This window comes from Paramisgurnus dabryanus, chromosome 6, assembly GCF_030506205.2.
Source record: "Paramisgurnus dabryanus chromosome 6, PD_genome_1.1, whole genome shotgun sequence".
NCBI classification, from domain to species: domain Eukaryota; kingdom Metazoa; phylum Chordata; class Actinopteri; order Cypriniformes; family Cobitidae; genus Paramisgurnus; species Paramisgurnus dabryanus.
The window spans coordinates 1382570-1396467 of record NC_133342.1 but is presented as its reverse complement, the minus strand read 5'-3'; the positions used below and the strand labels follow the sequence as shown (position 1 = coordinate 1396467).

At 38.2% G+C, this 13898-nt stretch overlaps 1 protein-coding gene across 2 annotated transcripts in view; it reads left to right on the top strand.

The window, feature by feature from the left end:
* adcy8 (adenylate cyclase 8 (brain)) overlaps positions 1-13898 on the top strand; it is a 68019-nt gene that overhangs the window by 17182 nt on the left and 36939 nt on the right. For both annotated transcript variants that reach the window (XM_065266326.1, XM_065266334.1), the window contains exons 3-7: positions 73-203; positions 917-1028; positions 8782-8909; positions 9515-9673; positions 11301-11571. In XM_065266326.1, the coding sequence (XP_065122398.1) occupies positions 73-203; positions 917-1028; positions 8782-8909; positions 9515-9673; positions 11301-11571 (801 nt within the window). The remainder of the gene's footprint in view (positions 1-72; positions 204-916; positions 1029-8781; positions 8910-9514; positions 9674-11300; positions 11572-13898) is intronic.

Here is a 13898-nt window from a genome sequence, read left to right as displayed (position 1 = left end):
CAGTAATACTAACATTTCTACAGAATTTTTTATGTTTATTAAAGTGCATTACCCATACTGCATCTGTCTTAGGAGCGCTTGGTGTTGTCAGTGCTGCCACGCTTTGTGGTGCTGGAGATGATCAATGACATGACCAACGTGGAGGACGAGACCCTACAACACCAGTTTCATCGTATCTACATTCACCGCTATGAGAACGTGAGGTAACTTCCTCCTTCATTTGTTACATTCACGGTCAATAGAATAGGTTTAAATAGAATTAGGTCATTCACCCGCCAAAATGTTTTTTCACTTTGATTTTGCCTAAGTCACCATTTTATTATATTTTATTAAATTATTATTTATATAATATTATATTTAAAACAAAAGTATTTGATCTATAATTTTGTTCAATGTGTATATACCAAGCTAACAATTTTTGGTTCCCAAAACGTTCCCAAAACAAATACTTAACGTTCCCTGGTGGTTCCCCATGAAAGTTTTCTGAACGTCAATAGAACGTTCCCTCTAGGTTTAAGGAACGTTTTCCTAAGCTTGTAATAACGTTAGGGGAACGTTCTGTGTTTGCTGCCTATATATATATTATTTTATGTATAACAATTGTATAACAATTTATATGTAAAAAGAGCATTGAGGTTAAAAGTCTGATTATTGCTGTAATTATTTCACTTGAAACATAAAATTGCTTGATTTCAATCAAGATTCAAATGATCTAACAGTAGTTTTTTTAGAGTTACAGTTTTTGTACAATTCATGATCATAAAACTTTTCTCTCACAGACATTTTAGCTGATTTTCATGTGTCTAATATAAATGATGTGTGGTTACTGTATATCCTATTAAGGATCCTGTAAAAGATGACTAAATGTGTCTTAGTTTTGATTGTTAAGTTGATCTGCGTGTCTGTTTGTGTGCAGTATTCTCTTTGCTGATGTGAAGGGCTTTACCAATCTTTCCACCACACTCTCCGCTCAGGAACTCGTACGAATGCTCAACGAACTCTTTGCACGTTTCGACCGTCTGGCACACGTGAGTTTCCTAGCACACACACACATTGCAATACACATTTAGACTCTAAATCCACATATCAGGGTCATTTTAGGTATAAATACATCACATAATTGCGTTCATTTATTCGCCTCAGATCTGGATTCTATAAACATTAGGGTTGTAACTTGTGACAATTTACAGTATCGGGCAAATGCGCGTTTTCTCAATGAATGAATTTGAATGAATTACGGTGAAATGCCGCCACATTCAAAAGCCAGGGGGCGCTTTCGTGCAGAAACTCCATTTGTGCCACAGAAGAAGTAGCATTACTAACACTATTCCAGGAAATGTCTACAGGAATATTTATATCGCTGTTCTTCAGATTGTTTCAGGTATTTTCATGATAATAGAGAATATTTTGAATGATTGTGTTTGACGAGTGTTGCTTTTTTAAATACTCGTTATAAAGGAGTCAAACTCATAGTGATTTTAGATTGATAAGGACTTCCTACTGATTACGGAGCCGTAGTACATGCACAAGCTGTGCATGAAACACTGAATCGGAGCCTGACGATTCAGAATCGATTAGGTCTTTTCAATGGGAACGCGATGCATCGATGCACATCCCTTACATGGCTCATATATGGAGCTAGAAGAGTCTCAATAAAGATAAATGCACACACTACATTCACATATGCACACACAGGATTCATAAATACAAACGCAGGATACACAAATGCACACAAAATTCACAAATGCACACACAAAATTTAAGAAGCACAGAAGATTCACAAATGCACACAAAATTCAGAAATGCACACAAAATTCATAAATACACAACCAATTTAGAAATGCAAACAACATTTACAAATGCACTTAAGATTCACAAATGCACAGGACAAGATTCAGAAATGTATTTCTGATGCACACACAAATATATCTTGATTTACAAACTGTTTTTGGTCTGTGAACTTTACTGCATTTGTGTGTGAATTTTGAGACTCCCCTGACTTGGCTCGACACACAAATGTCTTTTTTTAAACAGGGAATGATCTGCAACCAATCAGATATCTCCCTTGTTTTAGCCAATCACAAGAACGCACCCCACGTGGGGGATTGTTTACTTATAAGCCAATCACATTACCTTTAATCTGGTTTGCCAACCACCAATAAAACCAAAAAAGAAGAAGTAGTTTACACAGCGTGTGTGTGTCGAGCCAAGTCAGGGGAGTCTCAAAATTCACACACAAATGCAGTAAAGTTCACAGACCAAAAACAGTTTGTAAATCAAGATATATTTGTGTGTGCATCAGAAGTACATTTCTGAATCTTGTCCTGTGCATTTGTGAATCTTAAGTGCATTTGTCAATGTTGTTTGCATTTCTGAATTGGTTGTGTATTTATGAATTTTGTGTGCATTTCTGAATTTTGTGTGCATTTGTGAATCTTCTGTGCTTCTTAAATTTTGTGTGTGCATTTGTGAATTTTGTGTGCATTTGTGTATCCTGCGTGTGTATTTATGAATCCTGTGTGTGCATATGTGAATGTAGTGTGTGCATTTATCTTTATTGAGACTCTTCTAGCTCCATACTCATATCAATACGCAATTGTTCACATATTTATGGCTTGATAAGATTTGTTAGGCATGACGTTTGTTGTGGATATGTTCTTTGGGGGTGCCCCCCTTCGTGGCACCCCCAAAGAAAATTATTGACATAAAACATTTTTAAAAAATACAAATAAACAAAACTTATTAAATTATACAATGTAGTGTTGTTGGTTAGTAGCCTTATCTTTAGAGGTTTATGATAAATGTATGTATTTTATAAAATGTCATGGCCCCCTCACCCAGTTTTGAGAACCACTGATCTAGGAAACATGAGGTTGTGTAGGACAGGCACCAATTGTAAGTGCAGTTGTGATGCTGAGTCTGTTTCTTCTTCTGAAAAACAAAACTGGGACTCGATGTAGGTTTCATACGTAGTAAAACAGCGCTTTATATCCTCCCCAAATAAATCCAGGCCATCTTAGTTTATAGCTGCACTTTGATGTTTGTGTTCCAGATAAATTAATTACACTCTCAGAAATAAAGGTACAAAAATGTACATTTTCTGTCACTGGGGCTATACCCTTTTAAAAAGTACAGCTTTGCACATAAGGATTTCATTTTAGTACCTCAGAAATACATTCTAGGACCAAAGAGAGCTTATTAGTACCTCAAAAATACATATTAGTATCTCAAAGGTACATATTGGTACTAAATGTATACATATCTGTACCTAATGGTACCACTGACACCTAGTGTACATATTTTGACTTTTTTCTAACAATGTAGGTCCTTAAGGTACGGTAATCTACACAAAATTGTATTTTGTTTTGTATTCCTGTAAATGTATCAAACGGAAACTTAGGGTACAGCCCCAGTGACAGAAAAGGTACAGTTTTGTACCTTTATTTATGACAGTGTACAGTTTAAACGTAAATATAATGTTTATATTTTTTGCATTGGGCTTTCCAGGGCCATGGGTTCAATTCCAACAAATATGAAATAAATACATCCTGGTAAAATTCACTGAAAGTCACACTGAATAAAAACAAACACATGCTATATGCAAGTTATGAAAATCACTGGTATAAAGAGGTCTCCCTTTACAGACATGAATGTCTCAAACAGGCCTGATTCTTTACATGCAGTCTTTGTATTTTCTTAGGGCAGTGAAAGGTGATTTGTGCTTGGCATCGCGTGGCACCAGAGGACCAGTTAGAGTAGAGAGGAGGGATGGGATGTGTGTCCGTATGTTCTGGAGTGCACTGATGTGCTAAGTGACTGTAAAAAAGTTGTGACTGTGTCATTACTGTTAATGACCTTGATGCATGATGTGTGTGTGTGTGTTTCCACGAGTGTCGACAGCTAGTACAGATTTTGATAGTGTCCCGTAGAGAAAAGAGCAACATTATGTCACATTGTAAGAGTGAAAGTCATGACCTTGTGCAGTTATTTTCCTAGAAATGGGAGCATTTATTTTTGATGACATCCATATATAGAAACACGATCCAGAGCTTCAGTCTTGTAGTTTGCGCTTGCCTGTAATATATATATAGATAAATAGATAGATTTCACAATCTGCTTAGTTACTGGGATTTTCACACACAACCATTTCTAGGGTTTACAAAGAATGGTGTGAAAAAGGAAAAACATCCAGTATGGAGCAGTCCTGTGGGTGAAAATGCCTTGTTGACTCTAGAGGTCAGAGGAGTATGTGCCGACTCATTCAAGCTGATAGAAGAGCAACTTTGACTGAAATAACCACTCGTTACAACCGAGGTATGCAGCAAAGCATTTGTGAAGCCACAACACGCACAACCTTGAGGTGGATGGGCTACAACAGCAGAAGACCCCACCGGGTACCACTCATCTCCACTACAAATAGGAAAAATAGGCTACAATTTGCACAAGCTCACCAAAACTGGACAGTTGAAGACTGGAAAAATGTTGCCTGGTCTGATGAGTCTCGATTTCTGTTGAGACATTCAGATGGTAAAGTCAGAATTTGGCATAAACAGAATGAGAACATGGATCCATCATGCCTTGTTACAACTGTGCAGGCTGGTGGTGGTGGTGTAATGGTGTGGGGGATGTTTTCTTGGCACAATTAGGCCCCCGTAGTGCCAATTGGGAATCGTTTAAATGCCACAGCCTACCTGAGCGTTGTTTCTGACCATGTCCATCCCTTTATGACCACCATGTACCCATCCTCTGATGGCTACTTCCAGCAGGATAGTGCACCATGTCACAAAGCGCGAATCATTTCAAATTGGTTTCTTGAACATGACAATTAGTTCACTGTACTAAAATGGCCCCCACAGTCACAAGATCTCAACCCAATACAGCATCTTTGGGATGTGGTGGAATGGGAGCTTCGTTCCCTGGATGTGCATCACACAAATCTCCATCAACTGCAAGATGCTATCCTATCAATATGGGCCAACATTTCTAAACAATGCTTTCAGCACCTTGTTGAATCAATGCCACGTAGAATTAAAGCAGTTCTGAAGGCGAAAGGGGGTCAAACACAGTATAAGTATGGAGTTCCTAATAATCCTTTTTATGTTTTATGCTTTTTGTTTTATGCTGCATGTCTCTTTGTTTTAGCTGTGCATCTCCAATAATATTATTTATGAGTCACTTCAATAGTCATTGGATTTTAACCAACCATAAAATGGCTTACTGATACATAATGCAAATATTCAAATGTGGCATATGTGTGCATGCAGATGGTTGTATCAGTACGTCTTATTTAAATGTCCTCGCGTGTGCGTTTGTGTGAATTTGCAGTCGCACTGATTCAAGCAGGCCTAGCGCAGCTTGTGATCTCAGTAATTCAGTGTTTATCGTGGTGAGCAGCGCTGGTTCTTTGCCGATGGCAATGTTTACTCAGAGATGTTACATGTGCTGTTGGTGCTGTGCTGGCTAACTGTGTGGTGTGGTTGTCATTGAAAAAATGACTTAAATGCTTTTGATAGCTCATATCAACACACACATATTTCACGCCTCATCCTGAAAACACTTCAAACATTGAAGGTCTCATTTTACAAACCTGTCTCGCTTTCGTCTCTCCGGCTTTCTTACTCTACTACACACACATCACATGCTGCCTGATGGGAAATGTAAGATCAGATGTAAAGTAAGATCAGCATCAAACGTATTTATAAAACTTCTTCCTTTGACAAAGAATTGCCATGATAATACCATGGATTTTTTACACTGTGGTATTAAAGGGCACTTATTTCATTGTTAAAACGTTATTTTGTGTATTTGGTATAATACAATGTGTTTATGGTGAAAAAACACATTATTACATACCGTACATTTTTACACACTTACACACCGAAGGAAATGTAAAATCGTGAAGTGGATAGTTGGTGCTCTTTATAAAAGTAGCCTTGACTAACATTTTGATATATTTACATTAAATAAAAAAATGGATGTATATCTAAAAAGTGACTTAGAATGCAAAGTATGCATTTACCAGCAGGTGTGTTCTGCGATACCATTTAAAGATACAATTTTATTTTATTTTATTTGTAAAAATGTGTTACCGTCATTTACAATGTTAAGCTTAGTAATGATTTAACATTTAAGCTGGCCGATTTTGTGAGAAATGTCAGTTTTTGATTTTATTTGGCAACCCACGTACTGATAGGTATGTAAAGTAAACTGCAATTTTCTGTTTTAAACAGAGATGGCGATATATAGGCAAAATTTAAATAGTTTAGTACAGCCCAGTCTCACGAAATTTCGTTATATAGTCACGTAATTTTTTGATTATTTTTTTTCGTGAAATCATCACGAATTTCCGCGTTTTTTTTCGTGATCGTATAACGAATTCCTGTTTTTGTGTGATTATCACGTATTTGTTACTCAACGGTTTTGTCCTATTTTCTTGCCATTGTCACTTCGGTTTAGGGTTAGATTTACATAAAATGACATCCTTACCCAAACCCAACTCTAACCCTAATGCCAGGTGACATATAAAAAAATAAATCAGAAAAAATAGTATAAACCTATGTATAAAGTGACATTCTAATGCAAGCACCAAATCTAACCCTAAACCGAAGCGACAATGGTTTAAAAATAGGAAAAAGCAGTTGAGTAACCAATACTTGATAATCACACGAAAACAGGAGTTTGTTATACGATCACGAATAAACGCAGAAATTCATGATAATATCACAAAAAAAGAATAAAAAATTACGTGACTATATCACGAAACCTTGTGAGACTAGGTAGTTTAGTAATATACGGTAGTATGTCAAGCCATTGGTCAACCAAAAAATTATCTCCCAAAACTGACGCCAATATTCAAGGCAACTGGGGTAGAAGAAAAATCTGAAAAAAATACCTTTCATCTTTAATTACCAATTGATTTTCTATTAGCAACATACTATTATTAAAGATATTGGATATAACAAAATTAAGCATTCCTATCACTATGAATAGGGGACAATGCAATACTCAATATGGCCGCTCTGGTGATGAAGGATCCCTCCTTTCAGGAAAAAACAATAATAAAAATTCTCTGTTGGAGGGGCTTTATGCAGAGTCGTGTAAGGCGTTTGCCAACGTGTGCATGCGCAGTAGCTAAAGCGACCTCGAAAAAATGTGTTTTAGCGCAACTTGAGCTTAAGAAACAAAATGTATGGTACAGTTGATGCAATGTTTAATTGTTGGTCAGAAATATGTTGTTTAATATGTTATTGATACCTCTCTTCCTCCATTCAAATAGATAGGACTTTAGTCTCGCATAACTGGCCGCAGGCGTTGCAAAGAAAGCCATTTAGAGGCGCGACCTCCCTGAGTGGCTGGTATTATGTCAATGTTAAGAGTATGGAGTATGTTGTTACACTCAAATATATGTATAAAGGGTAGATGTCTCGCCCGCGCTGCTGGCCAATTGAGTGGAACGTCCGCATTTGGCGGCCATCTTACCACAGGGAGCTCGCTCACTCGTAGCATTGTGTTTTAAAAATGATGTACTTTTAAATGACCATAACTTGCTTAATATTATACAGATTTTCAAACGGTTTTGTTTGTTATAAACGTCAAAGATGTACCTATGACACTACATACATGGAACATGTTAAAGCATCCAAAATTATAGCCACACTAATAACGTTTGTAAGAAACCAAACCATTTGAAAATCGGTAGAAAATTGAGCAAGTTATGGTCATTTAAAAGTACCTGCACCATTAAAACTCAATGCTACGAGTGAGCGAGCGCCTGTGGTAAGATGGCCGCCAGGTGATGACGTCAGAGACTCCGCCGTAACACATACATATCTATGGTTAGACTAGCATTTAATGCTAGTCCGTATGTATACATTTAATAAATTGACCCACGGTTTGGTGTTGACTATGTAAAAGACATTAAGCTATTATGCAGCGAATCAGCTGCGAATTGTCGTGAATTGTCGAAGAGTCAGGCCATAGCTAATCAAACTGTAGGTGGTGTTTTTAGCCATTGACAAATGTCTGTTACAGCCGTTATGACTCTTTGTCTCCAAAAACATGCATTAATACGGCAGTAGGCATGAGTAATTGATCTCCGAGAGCCAGATAAGTGAACGGCGGCTCTTATAATTACTACCCTCTCTGAGATCAATAGTCTGAGAGATAACTAATGGAGATAGCGACTGCCATAGAAATTACAGGCTGATTGCATTTATAAATGCTCTCTATTACACATACATGCTGGCTGCAGATGTTGCTTCAAGCAGCTATTTCTAACAATGGATCTGATGGCGTAAACATACTTTGGTTTGGTGCAAGTTAGGGCTGCACGTCCGATATGGAAGATAAATGTGATACTAGCTCAAATGAATGACTACAACATGACTCATTACTTAACACATGGATTTATTGTTAATGAATACATTAACTAACAACTAAAAACAAGTCATGTTGTACTTAATAATGACTCTTCATTAGTATATGCATTAACTTAGCATTAATTCATATTTCTTATTTCATTATGATTCATGGACCCTTATTATAAAGTGTAACCTATCTTTTTTGCATACTACTTTCACATACTAATGTGCACGTACCAGCCACTCTTCTTTTCAATCCATTGCTATATGCATAGTGCAATATGCACACGTGCGATGTTTCATAGATTTCGAATATATATTATGCTATTATAAGCAGCTTATTACAACTGTTGTCCTTTTCTCCTGTCCTCCTCTTCCCCGTCCTCCTGTCTCCTTCTTTCTTCTTCTCTATCTTTCTCAGGAGCATCATTGTCTGAGGATCAAAATATTGGGTGATTGTTATTATTGTGTCTCCGGCCTACCTGAGCCCCGCCCAGATCACGCTCACTGTTGTGTTGAGATGGGTCTCAGCATGATAAAAACCATCAGGTAATGCTGTAACCTTTTTTTAAGAGGTCCATGTTGTGAGAACCCTGTTATGGTCCATTTTCGCTAATAATCTCACTGATATCTTGGAAAAACCAGAAAGCTTTTTTTCGATACTGGTTGGCAAATAGGTAGTCAATTTAAATCTCTGATCCAATCTGTGTATAAAATTAAAGTGTAGTTAACTTTTGTAAAACAATAATACCGGTAGTCTATAGAAAGTCAATATCTGGGTAAATGAGTGAGTGAGTGAGTGAGAGAGAGAGAGAGAGAGAGAGAGACCACTAGACCACTCCTGTTGACCCTTAATGGAGGCTGGAAGCAGATGAGAGGCTCTTGTTAAGCAGGTGTGTATGTGTGTGCTGCGCTAACAGTCAGATATCACAAAATTTAGAGTACCACTCAACACATACACATCTGTTACAGCATGACCTCAATTCCTCTTTTTATGAGCAGCCATTTACCTCTGCCTGTTACCACGGTCAGGGGTAGGGTATCATATGTTTTCCTTAGTAGCCCATGAACCCAATATATGAATTCTCTACCTCAGTAGTTTTGTCTGTGCCAGTATGTGTCTGTCAGTCTAATCTTTATCTTTATATGTTTAGGTATGTGCGTTCACGTACGAAGCATGACATAGACATGCGTATCGGCATCCATTCCGGTTCAGTTCTGTGCGGAGTTCTCGGTCTGCGAAAATGGCAGTTTGATGTTTGGTCCTGGGATGTCGACATAGCCAACAAACTAGAGTCAGGGGGAATACCCGGGTAAGAGACAAACACAGACTCATATACAGACACATTTTTTTTTACATGATTGTCACACTATAATGTTTTTAATCATCAAACAAATTTAAATATTAATCAAAGACAACACAAGAAAACACACCATGCAGTGCTGTTAAAACATAACTGTGGTTTATCACACCTGAGTTCAGTTTCTCTTTTTACTGTCACACCTGTTCGCAATCAAGAAATCACTTAAATAGGACCTGCCTAACAAAGTGAAGTAGTTAGAAAAAAATTGAACTTTTTGGAAGGTGTGTCCCATTACATCTGGCGTAAAAGTAACACAGCATTTCAGAAAATGAACATCATACCAACAGTAAAGTATGGTGGTGATAGTGTGATGGTCTGGGGCTGTTTTGCTGCTTTAGGACCTGGAAGACTTGTTGTGATAAATGGAGCAATGAATTCTGCTGTCTACTAAAAATCCTGAAGGACAATGTCCGTCCATCTGTTCGTGACCTCAAGCTATAGTGAACTTGGGTTCTGCAGCAGGACAATGAGCCAAAACACACCAGCAAGTCCACCTCTGAATGGCTGAAGAAAATAGGCCTAGTCACAGTCCTGACTTCAACCTATTGAGATGCTGTGGCATGACCTTAAAAAGATGGTTAATGCTCGAAAACCATCCAATGTGGCTGAATTACAACAATTCTGCAAAGATGAGTGGACCAAAATTCCTCCACAGTGCTGTAATAGACTCATTGCAAGTTATTGCAAACGCTTGATTGCAGTTGTTGCTACTAAGGGTGGGCCAAACAGTTATTAGTTTTAGGGGCAAGCACTTTTTGGATTTTGTTTATCTTTATAATTAAAACCTTTATTTAAAAACGGAAGGTTGTGATTCCTTGTGTTATCTTTGATTAATATTTCAATTTGTTTCATGATCTGAAAAATTAAAGTGTGACAAACATGCAAAAAAACAAAAATCAGGAAGGGTGCCAACACCTTTTCACACCACTGTATTTACACACAAATCTCTATACTGTTAAGGCCAAAGTATGGTCCATTTTATATATGTATGCAAGAATATGCGTACAGTGCGAGTGAAGCAGTTCCGTCATCAAAAGAGCCTGATTTTTTAAACCCCAGATTTTTGAAAGTATTTGTAAGCGTAGGCTGCACATTACATTTTGTCGCAATGCGCATGCATCAAACGTCTGTGTACGAGTACAAACAGTCACTGGGGGAAGTACCTTTTAGAAAGTACATATTCCTAATGGGTGCAAATTAGTACCTCAAAGGTTCACACTGGTACTTGAAAGGATCATTTTGGTACCTAAATGGTAAATATCTGTACAAATTAGAACCTTATAAAGGGTACAATCCTAGCTTTTGTACATCTGACAGTGTACACCGTGATGAAAGTTGGGAAAGTTTGGGTAGGATTATCAATTTGCCCTCGAATACACTTGATAAAATTGAGGATGATAATTGCAGTGCTTAAGCCTTAGCATGCATGCGTGTCTTTGTGGAGAAGAGAGATTTTATGGACACCTCATTTAATTGTGTCTGGGGGGATTAATTGAGGTTTTGTTTATGCTCATTTAAAAGCGGTGTTGCGTTTGCATTTGTTAGATGAATCTGTGATTAATTTCGACCCCTGCAGGAGGATCCACATCTCTAAAGCAGCTCTAGATTGTCTGAACAGCGACTACGAGGTGGAAGAAGGTCACGGGAAAGACCGAAACGATTTCCTGCGCAGACACAACATTGAGACATTCCTGATCAAACAGCCGGAGGAGAGCTTGCTCACCCTGCCTGAGGACATCATGAGAGATTCCACCAACCAATCAGATCACAGAACCTCTAACACTTCCTTCACTGAGGGAACATGGAGCCCCGAACTTCCCTTCCATAACATAGTGGGCAAACAGAACGTGAGTGCAGTACACACAAATACATGCGCACGCAACACGACACATATCAACACAAGTTCAACGATTCTGTATCTGTTTACTGGACCTCCTCCTGTGTGAATTCTTGGTTATGTCCACATTTCTCCATTTTGTATTTTGTTCCTCTTGCATGGTTTTATTTTGTATTTGTCCTGGATGGTTGTGTGTATATGTGTTGGATTGTAGTCTACATGGTGATCTCATTGGGTCTATAAGGGCACACGCAGGACATTTCTATTACCTTTAACATCCTTAAGCAAATTTGTTGCATAAAAACTTTTCTTTGTAGTGAAAAAGTGAATCTACAGAATCTACAGGGCCGTTGAATTATTCGAAAATAATGCATACCCAAGGTGGTACGGCGAAACGGAGGTGTGCATTATTTTCAAATAATTCAAAGGACTGGAGTCAATTATTCCACTTATACCATGGTTACCAGAGAAATTGCTCTGGTGGTTATTTTAAAAACATTTGACAAGTAAGGTGTGCAGTTTTCGAAAAATAATGCACATCTGTGGAACATTTCTCAACCAATCAGCATAAAGCATTCAACAGACCTGTGGTATAAAAACGGGTAAGAAAGGAATAGGAACATTTGACTTAATATCCTATCCCCTAAATGGTTCTTCTATGGCAGTGGTGCCCAAACTCTGTCCTGGAGGGTTGGTGTCCTGTAGAGTTTAGCTCCAACTCTAATCAAACACACCTGAAGGAGCCAATTAAGGTCTTACTAAGCGTATAGTAGAAACTTCCAGGCAGGTGTGCTGGGGCAAGTTGGAGCTAGGACACCGGCCCTCCAGAACCGAGTTTGGGCACCCCTGTTCTAAAAATACCTTGTATACCTTGTAATGCACTGTAAGTCGCTTTGGATAAAAAATATCTGCTAAATGCATAAATATAAATGTAAGGTCTGAAGATTGTGGGGTAAGAGCAGTGTTCTGTAGGCCTCTTCAAAGCAGTTTCATGAGAACTGTAAGGAATGGATTCTCTGGCTACTTTTCCAGGCCCATTTGAGGGGTATGTGTCCATTTGAGATTTTTAAGAAAGCTGTTGGACATGGACAGCGTTCTATAGGGTGCCAAAGTTCTTTTAAAGGGGACAGAGAATGAAAAATCATTTTTACCTTGTCTTTGTTGAATAATGTCTACCCGCATTCACAAAAATACAAAAAGTGCTAGACATGCTAAACATCTCAGTCTCATAGAAATTCCTCTTTTAGAAATGTCAGCCAGAAAACGTCCCAATCTGAAAAACTGATGCTTATGACATCACAGGCATCTCACTGCCCCTCCACTTTAACTCTTTCACCGCCAGCATTTAAAAAAAAGTTGCCAGCCAGCGCCAGCGTTTTTCATGATTTTCACCAAAGTTTAATGCCTTCCAGAAAATGTTCTTCTTTAAATAAATAAACATACAATATACCAAATGAAAGAACAGACCCTCTGCTTTCAAACAAAAAAAAAACGTTTCATCCTACCTTTAGTGGTTCTTTTGTAATCAGCTTTTGAATATGGGTAGGTTTCTGCAAAAACACCACATTTTGAGCAAAAAGCAGACATAATTCCATTTTTGTGACGGACTTTTCATAGAGATCCCATTCAGAGCGATCTTTAAAACAGACACGGACATGCAGCCGCTTGCCATAGGGCAATACTTCCGGGTTTAAAAAGTTGCGGAAGGAAGATAATAGCGGTATTGCGGAAAGACGGAAAATCTCGTCATTGGCGGGGAAGCGTTTTTTCTTAATTGACGAGATATCTCGTCAATGGCGGGGAAAGAGTTAAAATAATTGGCTCCATTTTTTGAGTGGCAGCAAAGTCAGCCAATCAGTAATGAGATTTTAAGTTAAGCCAGTAGGGGGAGCCAAATAGGTGCAAAACCACTTGTTTAAAATCCCCCACCCTAATAGAGCTATCTGAGAGAGGTTTTTAGGAAGCTTCTAAGGCATTACAGACCCAAACAAAAACATTTTGTCTACATGTCACATCACAGAACAAGGATAAATACCCCGTTCAATCATTCTATGTCACCTTTAAGGAAGTCGTGTTACTGCGGCGCCTTGTCTGCAACACTTCCAAGTCTTATTAGAACAAGAACTGTCGATTCTGCGCAAAGTCCCTCGCCGAGAGGATAACATTCTTTATTGATTAACGATTGGCTCTTTTAACTGGGAGGCGGGGCTAGATCTGTCATTCTGACCGTTGCAAAATTAATTAATACCGGTGCATCTTGTTCATATTAAATATCTTTGAGCGTGCTCAGGGCTATTCGACAGTGTTGTTAAAGGCTGTAGGACATGATAGTGTGCC